The sequence below is a fragment of the Prunus mume genome, linkage group LG3 (assembly GCF_029339155.1).
Source record: "Prunus mume cultivar Tortuosa linkage group LG3, ASM2933915v1, whole genome shotgun sequence".
Taxonomy (NCBI): Eukaryota; Viridiplantae; Streptophyta; class Magnoliopsida; order Rosales; family Rosaceae; genus Prunus; species Prunus mume.
In genome coordinates, this window is record NC_142700.1 from 11903283 (window position 1) to 11923348 (window position 20066).

Consider the following 20066-nt stretch of genomic DNA (forward strand, 5'->3'; position numbering starts at 1 on the left):
TTAATTCGAAGCAAAGTGGATAAGAAATGTACAAAGTACAAAACAAACATCGGCAAATCGATCCATCTTAAGATCAACGAAGGGGGTTTCTCTGATTTACAACTTTGATGACAGAATCCATCTAAAACCCAATATTGGACTAACAAAATAAAAACTTCAGATAAATTCAAGTTGACAAGCCTTTGAAGCCCTTCGAGACATTGCAAAATCTTTGGATAAGCCATTACAAATAGTCATCTTACTCAAAACTTGACCCTTCTTTAACAAATACTTAGCCACTTTCTTCTCATGCGGGTATCCCTTGTATCCCCTTATGGTGATAGTCTTGAGGTGTGATATCAGACAAACAGGCACAGATTCTGGTTTTCTCCATCGATGCTCTGAGTATAAGACATATTTCAAGTAGTTTTCGTGCATTATGTAATCCTTAAAACATGATATGTCCTGCAAAGTATGAATGAAATGAGAATGGTAAAGAGATGCACGTTGGTAGGACTTGGCACGAGTGAAAGTGCATCTTACTTCTTTATGTTCCACGACAAGATATTCCAGATTAGGTGATCTCTTGAGCAGCTCTGTTAGCAAATCCCAGTGATAGCAATCATGAAGAACCAGCTTCAATTCACTCAAATTATCAAATGCAGGCAGACAGCCACCCTTCGTGAAAGATAAAATACTAATCAAACATAAACTCATGCATGAATTAAACATCTACTTATGCATAGCAGCATACTATTGCAAATCATAAAACACCAAAATGGAAGACACTACTTTCAGTACGAACACTCCTTTTTTTATATATAAAAACAAGCGATAGTCTAAACTACAAGGGGAGGGGGACATGCCTGCTAGGTATGTGTTTTTTCATCTTAATTATTTCTTTAATCTGTCCAACTTAGAGGGATTCAAAAGATGGGCTTGCATGCTACCCTGCTCTCCTTCCGATACTCCTCTCTACTAAACATTGAGTAAAAGGAGCGAGTTAGGGCATACTTACCGCCAAAAAATGAGCTGAAAGAGACAGGTACTTCACATTGGAAAATAAGGCCAGAAGCGCAGTTGCTCCGTTAGAAAAGGCACGCTCGTGACCACATAATGGCACCAGAGATTGACGTTTGCTTTGACCAAAGATTTTACGTTCTCGAATGAATAATTTGACAAAATATCCTGCTTGATATCAAGGCTTTCAAGCTTTGGGCAATTTATAAAAAAAGTGTGCTTACTATTTTGACCAAAACAGCTTAGGTTGAATTCCAATCTCAACGTCTTTAGTTGAGGCACAGAGATGTTGAAATTCAAAACATCATTGAATCCAAGAAGTCCATCTATAGTCAAACATTCAAGAACAGGGCAGCAAGAAAAAATCTTTTCCATTGAGTCACTATCAGGATAATCAACACTGACATGTAGGAACTTGAGACTTGGAAAACACCCTGATGTAGGAGGAGCATATATATGCAATACAATTTGACTTCCATCTTCAAAACCTCCAGTGTTTTGCACATGAAAACGCATTGAGGCAACTCCAAAATCAGGCCACCTTCATGATTATTTATTTCGACATGAAGATCAAGTTCAACAACATTATGCCTAATGATGGTTGGAATCCAACGAGAGAAATCCTCATCGCTGCAGTAACAATGAAGACGAAATTTTTGAATATCTAACCGGTCACGGGAGGAAAGAACACGATCAACAAAAGTTAAAAAGAGAGCATAGGACTCAGACTTATATCCCTCTGTCCACGGACACAAAACAGACAAAGCTTGATATTCGAAGTCTAGAATGGGAACAGAAGCCCATATCCTCTTCCATCTTGTAGACAGAATGCTTGTTCTCACAGCATATTTTGTTGGAATGAAGGAAAGTATGTGACAAAGAATTGCATCTGGTAACTCACTGATCCTATCTTTAACACTGTCTTGACGCTTTGGCTTCTTTTCTAGTCTGAGAGGCTTTGATTTCGAACCCATTTTTATGTCCCTGTACATTTTTTCTAGTTAGAAACTTTAAACCATACCTTCACAGCTATCTTCTAGATTAACAACTGAAAGAAAGATTATAAGTTGTTCACAGATAAACAACGCAAGGGGCAAGACTTTACAAAGTCATAAGGTTACGAAGAAATTCATCTTTTTTACCCATTATACTCATGACATTTTAATAATTAGCACCACTTCTACCCCAATTCCATATATAATTTAGGAAACAACTTCAATAGGAATCCGGAATCTAACTCTCCTAAATTCATATGGTTTAATAAACAACTTTAATAGGAATCCGGAATCTAATTCCCCTCAATTCAACTCATCCTCAATTCAATTCCTCTTAATCCAATTACGAATTTATAAACATGCCATAATAGATTTGGTGGGGCCTAGAAATCCTTGTTCACCTCTACATTTGTCTTTATTGTGGGCCTGGCTTTGCCTTTGTGTTATTTCGGTTTTTGGCTCCCTTATTGGGCTCTACCGTTTGAGCTTTCAAATCAACATTAAAAATCAGCCCAAAAAAACCAATTTGAAACTCTTCTAAATAACCTTTAACTACATGGTGTCGAGCAAGTGGGGTATAGCTCAGTTGGTCGAGTTATTTCACTTATATTCTTATGGGCAGAGGTTCGAAACTCCTAGGCACCCGATGAATATTTCCCCTCCCCCAATCACTTGTAAAATAATAATAATAAAATACATAGAATTGATTATTGAGGCGATACACAATCCCCCTCCAATAAAGGCACAAAGTTGTTAAAATCTCTAGGTTTAAATTACAAGCAGTAAAAGTTTTAGACTACACACAACAACACAAGGCCTCCCAATGCCCTCAAAACACCAAGTTGGAAAGTCATTGACTCTGAGTTTGGAAAGCAAATTATCATTTTTCTAATGACAAAATGTGCTTAACCAAGCCCTCCAAGGATTGGTATGAAGAGCCACCTTGTTTGATGCAAACATTTGCCTTCTCCATTAGCTGGAAGATTCTCTCTCTAATCTCTTCCCCTTCTTTCTCCACCATTATTTTCCTAACTGTTCTTTCAATCTCACCTCTTTTCATCCCATGCTCCAACTGCAACCCTACTTTCCAAACATCACTTACACATCTTGCATTCGCCATTTGATCACTGAGACATGGCATGCAAATCATAGGGACCCCCTCACAAATACTCTCCAATGTAGAATTCCAACCATTGTGAGTCCAAAACACTCCAACAGCTGGGTGGGCCAGCACCTCCTTTTGTGGAGCCCATTTCACAATGTGGGCCCTCCCGTTTAGGGCCTCTATGAACCCACTTGGCAGTGGTTCTAGCCACTCCGACCCATGTACTAATCCGGGTCGGATCACCCACAAAAAGGGCTGGTTGCTGTTGGCTAGCCCCCAAGCCATCTCCAAAAATTGGGCTTCACTTATTGTAGCAATGCTTCCAAAGCTGACATAGATGACAGATTTTGGTGCTTGGGAGTTTAGCCATGGAATGCAGCTTTGGTCTTGTGATAATAAGCTGCTACTTGAAGAAGAAGACGAGGCTTCAGGGAAGCACTTGTGAAATGGGCCTATTGTGAAAATTGGGATGGAGAATTCTTGGCGAATTGTGGCCAGTGAACTTCCTTCAAGGTCTTCAAAAGTATTGAAAATGATCCCATATGAGGCCTCAGTTTCCTTCTTCAGGCCTGACACTAGTTCATAGTATTTTTCTGGGTCCATAGTTTTGAGCACCGGAAGGTCTTTGACTTTGAGAGGTGGAAGCTCTATAACTGGTTCTTCTAGTCGAGAATCTAATGATGCCAAGATAAAAATATACTAATAAAAATATGAAGTAATTGAAAGTATAGGAAATTGTTGTCACCCAGAAATTTAAGTAATTGTCAAGTGTAATAGCATCTGACAATGCATGTAGATTTTGTAGCAAACAGCCAGGGAATTTGGACTTTCTCTTTGTCTGGATATCTTTGTTTTTAACTGAATTGTTTATTAAAAATCAAAGGACTTTTTCCATCTTAGTTAAATAGGTTTGATGTAGTAAAATAAAAATACAATATAATTCTTAGACTTCTAATAAGCGAATTAGATTTAAAACAAAGATCGATAAAATTAAAGCATCTAACTCAAAACCCATCGATACTGATCGGATATGTCTAACATCTTACGTACTGTAGTGCAAAACTTGACATTCTTGGTATGAGATTTATGTACTTTGAACAAAGATAAGCAGAGGATCTGGATCCACAATGAAACATGTAAAGAAATAAGCTTAATAAAAAGCCACACCTTGTATGGGGAGGTAACCCTTTTCCAGCAGAAGTGGAAATGCAGCATAAGCAACAAAGGAAAAGGCAGCTGAGGTCCTTAATAGAATCCTTGGGAGCTTAAGGCTCTCAGCAACAGGTTGAGTGAAGTGAAACAGAAGGTCAGAGATCAAGCAAGCAACAGGCTCCTGATTATCTGATAGCAACCTAGCCAAGCATTCTCTGAAGGGTTCAGAACACTTAACATTGAGAAGAGAAATAAACGCCAAAATATCGCTTGTGGAGGCCTCAGCTTGAGATAAGGCAACAGGGATTGAGTGGAAGGTGAAGTCTGGATAGGTTGAAGGGTTGAGAGAGTTGAATTGGGTGTGGATGATGGTTATGGAGAATCCTTTGTGGTGAAGAAGGTTGGCCAGTTCTAGCATGGGGTTTAAATGGCCTTGAAGGGGCATTGGAAACAGTATCAATCTCAAACCCTTCCTTTGCTCCATGTTAGAATTTAGAGGGAGCCTCTGTGAGATTTCCTTGGCTTTGGCTTCTGATTCTTGTCAATTCTCAATGTTAGGCATATGATCAATGTAAATTCCATGCGGCCCTATGTCCCTTAACTATTATTATTTTGCCACATTTGTCTTTTTTGTTTCAGAAGCATACATGAGAGTAATATTCTCTCCGGCGGAATAAGTATAAAATGTGACACAAGAGTTGCGAAGATTACAGTTAATTAAGACATTAAGATATATAAAATGTCTAATTATATTTGTTAAACTGCAATTAACGTTAGAGAAACAGTAACTCTCCATTCTCTATTATTTCAGTTTCAGACAAACTTGATAGAAAAACATGGTTCAGAAGGAATCTCTTTCCTGCTGGCGGGTGGAAGGGTCGGGCATGATGCAGACCAGTGTTTACCTGTGGTCAAACAGATACCACAATTCTTGAGAATCGCACGTCCTTCATCTTGGCCACAACAGGACCCTCTAAAGAACCAACCACATACCCTACAAACTACATCACAACCACTGCCAAGAATTGCATTCTTTGGGACACGATCCTTGTAAGGACATTGTTGCCAAATGTGCTCACCCACCTTTAAACAATACTCGCATTCACCTATTTGAAGTTTGTAAATCTATTATTAGATACAACAAAAGCAATAAAAATAATTATTTATAGAAAAAATAAATGAATGAATGAGGATGAAAAAACCCAAATATCAGTCTTGTGAGCACATGATATTGATATTGAATAACAAGAATCTTTGATGAAATATATGTAAAATTGTAAATAGAGAAGCTACAGACGAAAGGGGAGGCAAGGGTTTGTTAGGAGGTGGGAAGAGGAGCTATATAATTTTTTTTTTCTCTCTCTCTAAAATCAAAGGCATACCAATATCAGGACGAGGGAGCTGGAAGAAAGGAATGTAGGTGCCATCAGGACCAGCCTTTGTTTCTTCAGCTTTGCTACCTATTTGCAATTATATTGTTAAATACAAAAAAAAAAGGTGACGATGTCAAAGAAGTTAGAAGGAATGAGATCTATGATCCATAAAAAAATAACTATAATATTAAATGTCGGTTATCCAATATGCACACACCAAAATAACTTGATGCATAAATTGTCTTAAAAAACAGAATTGAATGCATCAACCAAACTAAAAGAAAAAACAATTTCTTTTTTTCCAAAATACACAGAGTCCAAGCAAATTCCAGATAATCTTCCTCTCAAACCCTAAAAACAAAAGTCAAGAGCATACCAGGAGCACTAGGACATAAGAGGGGAGAATAAGTGTGAGCAGCAGCAGCCTATGGTTCTAATAAATAAAGGGCTAGTAAGGCATAAAACATTTAAAAAAGGCCATTTTACTATTCTATTCTCCCATTCAAATACTGCAAACATAAAAAAGCTTTTTTAGAAAACTGGTCTAAAAACACTGAGTTCAAGTAATTAACCATTTGTCTACCAACAATCCAAAATCAGTTATAGCTTAATTTGATCAATTAGCAAAGGCTTGGCACCATATTCTTCAATTACTTCCCAAAATTAAAAGAGAAACGTGCAACACAAAAAATTTGTCGAAAAAATACACCCAAATAACCAAATGCGCAACGAACTCAAAACTAATCTCCCTCTAAAAGTATTTCCAAATCAAATATAACTAAAATACTGTACGAGACGAAATTCTATACATGCACCAAAAAGCAAATATTTTCGATGTAAAAAGAGAAATTGTCATACACAAAAGCTGAGACATAATATTTAAAGCCCAAGTAATTAAATTGCAAAAATTCTTCGTTAGAAACCCTTAAATTAAAGAAAAAAAGAAAATCATACCCATAGGCCAGCCGAGTTTCAAAAGTGGAGACGTATCGCGGTCAAGGGGGACCATCTCTGGTGGGCAAAGGACCTTTCCGCCACCTTTCTTATTGACGACAACCGAATTGCCACAAATTGACAAATCGCTGATGCGAGGGATATCTGGCGCGAAAAGTTCCTTTGCGCCGCGGTCCTCAACGAACCCCACCGACTGGGCATCCAATTTCTGGCAATCTAAGGATGAGACAAGGTCCATGGATGAGTCTGTTCGAAAGAGAGTAATGCCTGCCTGCAGAGCTTTGGATTTATTAGGGTTCAGGCTTCACATAGAGATGAGATTGTAAGTTGTTAGATTAAAAAAGAAGGTGGTTTTTCAATAAAAATTAGTTTTATAGCAATAAAAGTTAAGTCCGTCATACAACTTAGCCTAGATAAATTCTTTCTTAATCTTTATTATTTGAAGACGCTCCCAACGTTGATTCTTTCTTTATTTTTTTTCTATTAGTGACCTAGACATATATGCATATCAATAAGAATCATTGTTTCTACAACTCGAAAGATGGGTTTCTAGCTCTTCTGACAGCAAAACCTAAATATGCTAAATCACAGCAGAATTGCATATATGCCTGGGTAGTCAAATTAAAATTCACAGAAAAACCAAAATATGTTTTTTGAAGCCAAAGAGAGAATTGATACCTGAGAATAAATCAGAGCCCCAAGTACACCCTCACTCAGTAAACGAAGAACGCTAAGTAAATAACCAAAATAAGAAAATAATAAGAAATCCTGAAGAAGACTCTGTACGTAAATAACCAGAAGAATAAATAGAAGAAGACTTAGGGTTACCAGGCTGCGGTTTCCTCCTGGTAGAAGGTGAAGGCTTTGTTTGTTTGTTTTGGTCGTAGCGTAGCGTGTGAAGAGAGTTAGGGTAGCTGGACAAGAAAAAGAGCGCCCGATAATTTTGGCTTTTCCCTATTTAATTCCACAATCTTTTGTTTCCTTTTTTAGAACAATTTTTTTTTTTTTTTTTAAATGAACAAAAGTTTAGGGGAGGGAGAGGCTACTCCCGCACCGAGGGCTAGAGTAAACGTGCGACCTAGAGCTGTGGTTGGATTGACGCAAGGGCCCATTATTCCCCTCCCCTAATATGGAATTACACTGGACAATTTAGGAAGACTTTGCAAATGTAAAATAAATTTTTAAAAGTCTAAAAATTTAAATATTAAGGATGGACCATCACTTATAGGGGTGTGCAAGATCCAATCCAATCGGCCCAAATCGACTGATTCAATTCAATTTTAATCAGTGTTGATGATTTGACGTATTGGATTAGATATCCTTAATTTAAAAAACTGACATGATTTGATCGGATTAGGAATTTGCTTGTGAGAAGTCAATCCAATCCAACCTAGTTCTTTTCATGCTTATTTTTCTGATGTAGGTAATTGTTATTGAGAGAGTTATGAACATTTTAAGTAATTTGATGGAGTTATGTTTAATAAATTATAGAATCAAAACGGAGTGAGGGTGAAAGGATAATGATGAAGGGGAGAGAGAGTCCGAAAGGGTGGGTGGGTTTGGCTGTGGAGGTGGAGGGGCTGGTTCGGTCCCCATGGATATGGTGTACAGAGAGTGGGGTAGAGGGAGGAAGAAGCCGTTGCTAGCAATAAGGAGAAAAGGTCTCACCCTGCACCCAATTCCTATCAAGTATCTGGAGTGATTAGTATTATATAATTTCTTAAGTACCTGCAAGAAAGATTATGAACCACAAAAAGCTTCATCAAAATGGGAAGGATCATGAATTCACATATGAGGAGTTTCCGCGGAGTATTTGCACCCAAAAAAAAAAAAAAAAAAAAAGGCGCAAGAACAAAGGGTAATTTCCTTGAATTTGCACATTATCAACATTGCTATTGTAATAAGAAGCTTGACATTCATTGAGAGAAAGGGAGAGAGATTTTGTTGTTTTTTCCCCTTTCATTATTTAATATTTTAATATTATTTATTAAATTTAAATTAATTTTGTGGCGGATCCCACATTAGAGATGGTCAATTCGAACGATGTTAATTGGTCAGGTTTAGAAACGTTGAGTCCCATTTTGATATGGCACATAAATCTGGAAGGAGTAAAATGTTGTTAATCCTTGTTTGTGACACTCTCCCTCAGCCATTTCTCATAACCACTGTTAAATTTCAGAGAGACGGGCCAGCTGCCCACTACTAATAACTCCGATATTGTCCCCAACTTAACCACCTACAAAGCTCAGGAGGTGTGGGGTTTTATCACAAAAGGCCTCGACGATATTAGAAGTGGAACCATTCATTATATATTTTATTTTATTTAGTAAAGTTTCAGGCATGGGACTTCAGCACACCCCCTCATGTAGGACCACCATATAGTGGGCCACACGTGGAACCAAGTCTACCTCGGCGTCAATAATTTAAGCCTAACACGTGAACGCCACATATTGGATAAGGGGTAAAGGTAAACATTTAAGTCCAACATGTGAACACCAGATATTAGGTAAGGGTAAAGGCCCAATTCAGGCATAGTCAATCAACCCGCCGCTATGATATCATGTTAAATTTCAGAGAGATGGGCTAGCATCCCACTACTAATAACACCGACATTGTCTCCAACTTAACCACCTACAAAGCCCTGTAGGTGTGAGATTTTATCACAAAATGCCTCGACGATATTAGTAGTGGAACCATTCATTATATATTTTATTTTATTTAGTCAAGTTTACGACGTAGGACTTATATTCTTCAACAACCCCAACCACTCCACTCTCCATCATCTCTCTTTCCTCTTTTTCTCCTCTCCTCTTCTTTCCTTTTTCTATCTTCTTCTCTTTGGTTTTTTTTTTCCTTTTTTCTTCTTCCTTCTCTCTCTCTCTCTCTCTCTCTCTCTCTCTCTCTTTTTATGCTCTTTTTTTTGCTTGTTCTCTCTTCGATTATGGTATTATATAATAATTTAACTAAAACTAAAAGTTAAAAATAATTGTTCGACACCAAATCATGCAGTAAAAAACCCAGAAAACTTGATTTGTTTTTTTTTTTTTTAAAGAAAGAAAAAGTAAAAGAAAACTAAGAACTCGTTCTTGCACCTCTTGTCGTCCACCACCACCTCTGACTCCGATTGAAAATAACAAACCCGACGATGAAAAATAGAATATAAATCAATTTGAGTGTGATGGGTAATCACTTGAAAATCATTGATTTCATGAAATCGGCCAAGAATTACCTAAATTTAAAAATATATATATACACACACACACACATAGACTTTGCAAATGTAAAATAAATTTCTTTGGATTAACATAAAAAAATCGAATATATATCTTTGAATTTACATATTCCCTTGGAGGAAAAACAATATTTACATCCTGATATGTAAAAGGAATGTAAAAGTGACTTTACACCCTTGAAAATATTACCCCCACTTTGGATGCTCTAACAACGTGATTCAACATATTTGACAACACCACATATAATGATAAAGAGGAGCATTACTCTGCTTCCAGATAATCAAAGTATATTCGAAGTGGTCCCTACATGATTTGCACCTACGACAAATCAAGTATCAATATTGATATTTCTCTTTTTGTTCTATGATTTCTTGAATTGCAAGTATGGAAAGTCTTAGTCCAAACGGTAGGAAGAGTTTTTACTTTCCTAGTTAACAGAACAACGCTAGCTGCTCTTATAAAAGGGTGGCATGGTACTTGTTCGTAACCCAACTACACATTCAAAGGCTCATGCTTGCAGCAGACAACATCAAGCTTTCTTTGTTTCTTTGCTACATCTTGGCCTGTAACAAAACTGAATCGCCTGCGGGTACGTAAGAAGCCGCACCTATTTGCTATGCTCTCACCTTTTTTTTCTTCTTCTTCGTTTTACATGTATAGAATAACTCTTTTTTTTTTCTCTGTAGTAAAGGGGCCACACACTGCACTTTCTTGCACACATAGACGGACTACTCTGGCTTATGAGCCAAAAAGACATAGCAACTGCAGTAGTACCTCCTTTTTTTAACGAACTACAGCAGACTTTTTGGTTTTTGTTTTTGTTCTTCTCTTTCTGCACTGCATCTCAGCCATCACGAAACTGCACTTGTGAGCACAAGACTGCCCTTTTTATTTTCTTTATTTCCTTTTCTTTTTGTTATTTTTCTTGTCAGTGAAGACTGACTCTTTTTATTTGCCTGCAGCCAATCTCTCTCGCTTTCTCTCCTGCCGCGTCGAAGTAACCACGCCAGTAACAAAAGGTAGAAATATGCACATACACATGATGTATGTCTATGTTTATGTTATTATATCAAAGTCTAACTATTTTCTTTGCTTTATAATTTGCTCTTAGTTCCGTGATAGTATATATGATCTAAAAGTTTGACATTTCATATAGTTGTTTTTGGACAATTGTTGGTTGCTGCTATTAACTCGTTGAAAATATCTTTTATTTTGGACTTAACAAAACAGCTTACCTTTCTTTTTCAACAAGAAATTGGTGATTGTAGTCGGGTTGCACTTATGTTTTGCAATATACTATTTGTTGCACTAATGTACGTACACTTGTCCACATATGCAGTGGAACACGGGAATGACTGAGGCATATTCTATGATCAACAAAAAATTGCAGAACGTAGTTTCAGAACATGCATACTTGGAGAAACCCAGGGAGAAGTTGAAGGTGTGTATGACATTACCACTACTTTACAAAAATACAGTTTATTTTCCTTTTAGGAGGAAGGATGCTTGCATAATTTACTGATTCTTTAATTTGGCGTATCTTCGTAACGTTATATAACATTTGTTGTCGTCTTATTTTCCCGTATTTGTTTTCCGAACAGCCTCATACAGATGCATCTTCCTGTTGTTTTTTTATTTGTTAGTGTAATGTCTTTAATATCTTTTGAATTACTTCATTCTAGTTGCCTAAATTATTTATTTATTTATTTAGAAAATACAAAAATACTCAATAAAATTTAAATTTTTACACAGGTAGAGGGATGGGGCACAACAAACATCGCCATTATTTGTGGTCAAGAAATCTTTATTGGCATTGATACGAGGGGTACAAGTGGTGACAAGAAAGGATTTATAGAGAATGAGGAGGCTACTAAATTATGTCTAATCAATTATTGCAACATAGTAGTTGCCATGGCGGGAGATTCCGCACAAAGTGTAGAAGTGTTAATGGAGGTGAATAAGGAGTTAAGAAATGCAATGCAAACAAATGGGGCAGTAGATGACAACATCCATCTTGCGGCAAATAAAGCCCATGAGTACATTGGCAAATGGGAATCGGAGTATGGAAAGGAATTTCAGGGGTCTATTGTTTTAGCTGGATTTGAGAAAAAGGATGGAAGCTTTTATCCTCATACATATGTCGTTCGTAGTTCTAGATTTGTCCACACATCCAATGATAACGACGCAATTTTGAATGGATCCGGTGGTGCACATATTTGGGATTATTTTTTGACTTGGAGGCAAGAATATTTTGAAGGCGTATTAGAAAAAATGAAAAGGGCTTTATTATATGCATCCCTTTTTGATGAAATGAGTGGTGGATTTCTACGTGTGGTTAAGTTGACACAATCTAGCTTTAATACCGAATATTACAAATCGGTTCTAGAAGCGCTTTTTGATCATTGCGATGAATTCGCTGCGTGTCTTTCCCATTCATTGATCTTTTTGTGGTACAGGCGTGATCAGGATTATACACATGAGTTTAATGTGCTTGTGGATGTTGTGTTCAAAAAAAAGTTGCTAGGTTATAACTACAATGTTGTCATAGGGCTAAAAGGAACATTCGTTATACGACTGGTACATTTTCATCGCTCAGTTTGTGATGAACCATATGAGGAAGTGAGAAGAAAGCATGAAATATTTGCTCAAAATCGTCACATGCGACCTCAACATCTTGATGACCATGATGTGCCTAGTCAAGTTCAAGCTCTACCGTGGATTATAATTGATGAGCTTGGGACGTCTCCTATTTTGTTTGGTAAGCTAACACATGAGTTGGTGGGAGCTTTACTGCACGTGTAGCCCCTTCATCTTGGGTGTGTTATTAGTTCCCTTGCAAAACTCCCCAAAAGTTTGAAATACTCAACCTGTTAAAACCCAACATCTAGCCCCTTTCATTGATTGATCTTTTGTAATTTCTTTTTTCTTCACTCATTGGACTGGACCTGCACCTCATTTGCTGGAGATATATCCTTGAGCTTTTCAATATAGAGGTGCATGTAAAATCACTCATTTGGAATTAAATCTTCAAGTAAAAAGCTTATTTTAATTATTCTCTTGGACCAACCAGAATGACTTTATATATTTTGGGTTTTAGTATGAACACGATCTGTGTTGTTGGCAAATTAATGCTTGGCTTTGTCTGTGAAAAATAACTATAATATTAAATGTCGGTTATCCAATATGCACACACCAAAATAACTTGGATGCATAAATTATCTTCAAAAACAGAATTGATTCAACATTTGGGGCATAATATATAATCCTCTATACACCAACCAAACTAAAAGGAAAAACACTTTCTTTTTTCCAAAATACAGAGAGTCCAAGGAAATTCCAGATAATCTTCCTCTCAAACCCTGAAAACAAAAAGTCAAGAGCATACCAGGAGCACTAGGACATAAGAGAGGAGAATGAGTGTGAGCAGCAGCAGCCTTTGGTTCTAAATAAAGGGCTAGTAAGGCATGATGAAACATTTAAATAATGCCTTTTACTATTCAAATACTGCAAACATAAAAAAGCTTTTTTAGAAAATTGGTCTAAAAACACCGAGTTAAAGTAATTAACCATTGTCTACCAACAATCCAAAATCAGTTACAGCTTAACTTGATCAATTAGCAAAAGTATTTCCAAATCAAATAAAACTAGGATATTGTACGAGACGAAATTCATACATGCACCAAAAAGTAAATATTTTCAATGTAAAAAGAGAATGTTTCGTACACACAAAAGCTGAGACACAAAATTCAAGCTCAAATAATTAAATTGCAAAAAATCTTCGTTACAAAACCTTAAATTAAAGGAAAAAGGAAAATCATACTTATAGGAACCCTTCAACCTTAACCTAATGCCAAAGAATTAGAACTATTATTTCTTATTGAAAATGGATTTACAATTACATGCCTTAGAATGAGCATAAACCTACTAATATAATCGCTTCCCAATTAAGCCAATAACAACTGTTAACTAACAAAACAAATTGCCAGTTAACTAACCAATTGCCTAACAAACCTTGCCAGCCCAGCTAACATACAAAAAGACCATATTAACAAGCTGATAAGTTGATTTGTAGTATACAATTTGTTATTTGTAGTGGTATGAACAGTTGTTAACTTCCAGTAAGTGGTATGAACAGCTGTTATATTGTTCATACCCTGCAACTGAGTTGATTTATATAACATAGTATTAACAGTGTACTTCTATGACATAGTATTAACAAATTTTCAGTAACAAAGCATGCTTTATATTTTGCTCTATATATGATTGTGCATTTGAAGTTTATGATATGCAAAATGTGATTTTTACTAGGTTTATTTGTGTATAAATGTCAAGATTTCAGATAGACGGGTCAATGACCCATGTAACACTGATATTGCTCCAAACTTAATCACCTACAAAGTCCAGTATGTGTGGGGCATGTGATAGGTAAAGGTAAATGCCCAGTGATCTAGGCCCACTCAATCAACACGTTATGATACCATTTAGAGTATTTAGTCAAGTTTCTTATGTGGAACTTATATTCTTCAACAGTAAATAATCTTTCTTACCTTATATATATATATCATCATCATCATCAAACGGGACATCTATCATCCAATCAATCACACAGACTTTAATATAAACCATCATACATCGATCAAGAATTACAACAAAACAGAAAAGCAAACACAAGATGAAGAATACATAATATGAACTGGGGGAATTAAAAAAGGATGCAAAAAGAAAATAAAACAAAAAAGAAAGACTATTCTTAGCTAGCCACAGCTTTTACAAAAAGATTCAGTTACTTTGGAATTTCTGCTTCTCTAGGCATTACTTGATTTTTAATTTGAGTCAGCATATATTACAATTCCAAAAATGTTCGTGAGTTTAGAAACTCAAAGATATACAAAATATACAAAATAACCATTGAATTTGTAACACAGAAAAGTTATGATATATAGAATAACAAACAACAGCTATTGAATTTGTAACACAAGAGTTGGAGTTGGAGAAGATTACAGTTAATTACAAACATTAGAAAAATAAAATGTCTATTTATGCTTTAAATCATAATTAACTTTAGAGAAACAGTAGCTACTCCATTCTCTACGATTTCAGACAACGCTTGACAGAAATACAATTCTTGAGAACCGCACGTCCTTCATCTTGGCCACAACAGGACCCTCTAAAGAACCAACCACATACTCTACAAACTACATCACAACCACTGCCGAGAATTGCATTCTTTGGGACACGATCTTGGTAAGGGCATGGTTGCGTCACGTGCTCACCCACCTTTAAACAATACTTGCATTCACCTGTGTGCAGTTTGTAAATCCATTATTAGATACAATTAAAATAATTATTTATAAAAATTTATAAATAAAAAAAAGAAAAAAAAGAAGAAGAATGAGGATGACAAAACCCAAATAATAGTCTTGTGAGCACATGATTTTGAATAACAACAAATCTATAGATATTATGTCGTAAGAAGATTATAAAATGAATCTTTGATGAAATATATGTAAAATTGGTAATAGAGAAGTTGCAGACACAAGGGTTGAATGAAATTGTCTGGGTGTGGAAGGGGAGGCAAGGGTTTTGGGGAAGGAGATAGGAGGAGGAGCTAAATAAATTTGTATTTTTTTGTCTCTAAAATCAAAGGCATACCAATAGGACGAGAGTGCTGGATGAAAGGAATGTAGGTGCTATCAAGATCAGCCTTTGGTTCTGATTTCCGTAAAAGGATACGTAGGCACCTTGAGGTTTGACTTGGGAGGTTCACATTTTTCTTCAACAGGTTCTTCACCTTTTTCTTCAACAGGTTCTTCACCTTTGTTCCCGGTTTGCAATTACATTGTTAAATACAACAACAACAACAACAACAAAAAACAAAACAAAAAAAGGATGATGATGTCAATGAAGTTAGAAGAAATGAGATCTATGATCCATAAACAAATAACTATAATATCAAATATCGATTATCTAATATGCACACACCAAATTAACTTGACTGGATTCAAATTTTTGACATACTACATATCGTCTAATTACACCAACAAAACTAAAATAAAAACACTTTCTTTTTTCCAAAATTCAGAGAGTCCAAGCAAATTCCAGACAATCAATGCCATAACAGGAGCACTAAGGCATAAGAGAGGAGAATAAGTGTGAGCAGCGGCGGCCTTTGGTTCTATTCTCTCGTTCAAACATAAAAGCACACCATCTTCAAGTATTAACCATTCATCTACCAGCAATCCAAATTCAGTTATAGCTTAATTTGATCAATTAGCAAAGGCATGCCACGCCATCTTCTTCAATTACGTCCCAAAAATAAAAACGTGCAACACAAAAATTTTGTTGAAAAATACACCCAAATGCTCAACAAACTCAAAACTAATTTTAGAACTAATTTTTCTGTAAAAGTATTTCCATATCAAATAGAACTAGGATATTTTACAAGGCGAAATTCTATACATGCACCAAAAAGTAAATATTTTCAATATGAAAAGAGAATTTTTAAAGTAATTAAATTGCAAATAATCTTCATCACAAACAATTTAATTAAAAGAAAAAGAAAAAGCATAACGACTGGGCAGCCGGGTTTCAAAAGTGGAGACGTACCGTGATCAAGGGGTACCATCTCTGGCTGGCAAGGGACCTTTCCACCACCTTTCTTATCGATGACAATCGAATTGCCACGGATTGATAAATCGCTTATGCAGGGGACATTTGGCCAGAAAAGGTCCTTATCCACCACACCGATTGGGCATCCAATTTCGGCACTCAAGCGGTTCACAAGACTGGAGACAAATTTTGGTTAGAACGTTAACTAAAATTTTCATAACGAAGTGGCCAACTGGCCTAAGTTCAACAAAAAGAAGATTGTCAACTAAGACCAATACTTAGAAGAAAAATAAAGCAAAGCTACAAAGTTAAAGAAGATAAACAAATCTTCATCTACTACGAAGATTCAGTATGCGATTCCCTGTCTTAAGCTCTAGTCATGCCAGCCTTGCCTTCCGCGACCAACTCAGTGTCCGCTTATCAACTACGACCACTTACTCGACAGCTCTGACTTTTTGGTGTTCTCTTGGAATGTTTCGAACTTTGACAGCAGCTTATCATAGCTTTGAGACAAGTCAGCAAACTTGTGCTCGATACGAAGGCATGCCTCATTTCGTTCACTAAGGGCGGCAACTAAGGAATCGAGCTCGCCATCCTTTAAAGCAAGGGAGCTTTTCAGCAGGGATACATGTCTCTTTAAGTCTAAAATCTTCATATTTTGGCGAGTTTGCTCAGTTGAGAGTAGGTCAGACAAAGTGGCATTCTTCTTCTCCAGCTTTTCAAACTCAGCAGAAAATGGGGCATTAATGGACGAGCTCTGGATAGCATCAGAGGCGAAAATCACTTCTTTTTTAATCAAAGGAAGAGCTTCATTGTTCTGCTCTTCTGAATGAAGACTTTGAAAAGCACCAAGATCACTAGCTTGTCGCAGATGATCAACCAGCCCAGGACAGGTAGACGACCGTGCCAGGAAGTTAGTCTTAAACAGGTTAGACACGCACACATCCCTAGTGGGGCAAGACTTGGTCCTCTTAGGTAGATCATCGCAACCTTTAGCCTGAGCAGACAGCTCTTTTGATGCTTGGAACGCCTCAATCCTAGCCTCTAAGATAGTCAATAATGTTGCATCAACTCTACCCTTGGTTTCTTGCAATTCATCCAGTGGCGTGCACTTGCCAAGCGTAGTAGCAGCCGTTTCAGTTCCATCCTCATCATTTGACTGATGTAGATGACTCAACCTTCTACTAGAAACGTCAGTATCTCTTTGCCTTTCGGCAAAAGAACCAAGTTTGGCACATACATTTTTGCAGGGCAGATCACCGATCTTGAACTTCTCAGCTGAAGACTTCTCAACTGCTCTACCCTTGGTTTCTTGCAATTCGTCAAGTGGCTCACGCTTGCCAAGTGAAGTAACAGCCTTTTTAATTCGATCATCATCATTTGAGTGATGTAGACGACTCAAACTTCTACTAGAAAGGTCAGCATATCTTTGCTTCTCGGCAAAAAAACAAGGTTTGGCCCAAACATCTTTGCAGGGCAGATCACCGGTCTTCAACTTCTTAGCTGAAGACTTGAGCATTGCATCCCTAATATCTCGCATGTCATGCACCTTCTTGCCATCATAATCTATAGTGTACTTGACCCTGGTAGATGACGAATGAGCAGCTCTCACTTGAGTCTTCTCTGCATATGAGACCTCTTTCGAAGAAGGCTTAATCACAACATAAGGAAGACAGTGTTTCTTCATCAAACTGGATACATCTCTTGCTTGTGAGGTCTTAACTTCATCCCTGGAAAGCTCAGGAGCAACCTTTCTCTTTCCAGAAAGTTTGGTCCAGGACTCATCCAGCTCATTAGGGTGATCATCCGAGTATGGGCCATACCGCTTCCACCTTTCAATGTCCCTGGCGGCGGACCACCTGCTTTCGCTTCGATGCTCGCTCAACAGCCAACGCCATTCTCGAAACTTCGCAGGGATGTTCATGGCTTGGTGGATCTTAGCCATATCCGGTTTGAGATCAATCTTTTTGCTGATATCGTCACCTGCAAGCAGAAGACGAAAGTCAGATAGTCATACATTCAAAAAATTTAAGTAAAAATGAAGCATAACAACAGATTGTGACATACCATGACAATAAGTGATGGGAACTTGCGGACCATCGTCTGCCACGCCTTCCCATCTTCCACTGACCTCCAGCACATCAGTACTCCATGCATGATCATCGTCACTAAGGCTGTCAAACATCTTCTCTTTGTGTGCACGAAGTTGAGCGTACTTCTTACAGCGTCTCACTTCGAAGAAGTAGAAAAACTCCCGCAAAGTTAAGCCCAGGTCGAAGAAGCGATTCAAATTGTTAAAGCAAATTATAGTACAATAGACATTTGGAGTACACTGACTAGGAGCACAACCAATAGCATGGAACACCATTTTGAAGAACTTTGACATGGGGAACTTAAAACCCAAGGAAAAATAAAATGGGCGAAAGGTGATAATCCTCGCGTCCGAATCGTTTGGGTCCTCACGAGCGACATCATCAGTCGAAGGCTCCGCCAACCTGATATGCACATCATTCGGTATGGCAGAAGCAAAACGGGCGCGCCACTTTTGGAATTGTGCCTCGGTCGTGATGGGATGCAAATTGGCCACGAACCTCTTCTTATGAACCTGAGAACCGCCCCACAAATACAAAGGCACTTGTGAACCCAACGACCGACTTCCCTCATCAGACGACATGGTAGTTGAGCAACTGCAAAAATGAAAGAAAATCACAAGTCAAATCGCAAGTCAAGAAGAAGTCATGTATTTATAATGGTTGGGCATCCTTGGTCAAGAAGGAATCAAAAGCCTACTCAAATTAAGAGCCCAACTCCAACAAAAATTATTTTTATAGCAACAAAAATTAAGTGCGCCATAAAACTTAGCCCATATAAATTCTTTCTTAATCTTTATTATTTTAACACGCACCCAATGTCGATTCTTCCTTGATTTTTTCTATTAGTAACCCAGACATACATGCAGATCAATAAGAATCATTGTTTTTATAACTAGAAAGATGGGTTCTTGCTCTTCTGACAGCAAAACCAAAATATACTAATTCACAGCAGAATTGCAGATATCGGGTAGTAAAATTAAAATTCACAGAAAAACCAAAATATGTTTATGAAGAGAATTGATACCTGAGAATAGATCAGAGCCTCAAGTACACCCTCACTCAGTAAACAAAGAACGCTCAGTAAATAACCAAAATAAGAAAATAATAAGAAATCCTGAAGAAGAAGAAGACTCTGTATGTAAATAACCAGAAGAAGAATTAGGGTTACCAGGCCGCGGTTTCCTGTTTGTTTTGGTGGGGTGGTAGCGTAGCGTGTGAAGACAAGAAAAAGAGCGCCCGATAATTTTGGCTATTCACTATTTAATTCCACAATCTTTTGTTTCCTTTTAGAGTAAAATTTTAGGAAGACTTTGCAAATGTAAAATATATTTTAAAAGTCTAAAAGTTAAATAGTGTAAAGTTTTTGCTGCGATCATCCAATCAATCACATACAATCTTTATTTCAAATCATCATAAATTGACGGAATCAAGAAATACAAAGTTTATTGGCAAACAAAATGAAAAAAAAAAGAAAAAGAAAAAGGAACTGGGGGAATTACAAAAGGACGCAAAAAAGAAAATAAAACAAGAAACAAAGACTATTATTCTTAGCT

At 37.1% G+C, this 20066-nt stretch overlaps 3 protein-coding genes across 3 annotated transcripts; all 3 read right to left on the reverse strand.

Annotated features, from left to right (window-relative positions):
* Positions 1-156: 156 nt before the first annotated feature.
* LOC103325988 (F-box/FBD/LRR-repeat protein At5g56420-like) lies at positions 157-1973 on the reverse strand. The gene is given in 5 exon segments (XM_089048694.1): positions 157-444; positions 523-657; positions 998-1086; positions 1089-1454; positions 1457-1973. Coding segments are annotated over 5 exon segments (1395 nt in total).
* Positions 1974-2581: 608 nt separating this feature from the next.
* LOC103325989 (UDP-glycosyltransferase 76B1-like) lies at positions 2582-4737 on the reverse strand. Its single transcript, XM_089048520.1, has 2 exons — positions 4267-4737; positions 2582-3773 (listed from the first exon to the last, which is right to left on the reverse strand). Exons 1-2 carry the CDS (start codon positions 4733-4735, stop codon positions 2875-2877), a joined length of 1368 nt encoding a protein of 455 aa, XP_088904646.1. The 5' UTR covers positions 4736-4737; the 3' UTR covers positions 2582-2874.
* Positions 4738-4910: 173 nt separating this feature from the next.
* LOC103325990 (uncharacterized) lies at positions 4911-7400 on the reverse strand. Its single transcript, XM_008228188.3, has 4 exons — positions 7257-7400; positions 6579-6849; positions 5634-5711; positions 4911-5357 (listed from the first exon to the last, which is right to left on the reverse strand). Exons 2-4 carry the CDS (start codon positions 6814-6816, stop codon positions 5065-5067), a joined length of 609 nt encoding a protein of 202 aa, XP_008226410.1. The 5' UTR covers positions 6817-6849; positions 7257-7400; the 3' UTR covers positions 4911-5064.
* Between the last annotated feature and the right edge of the window lie 12666 nt (positions 7401-20066).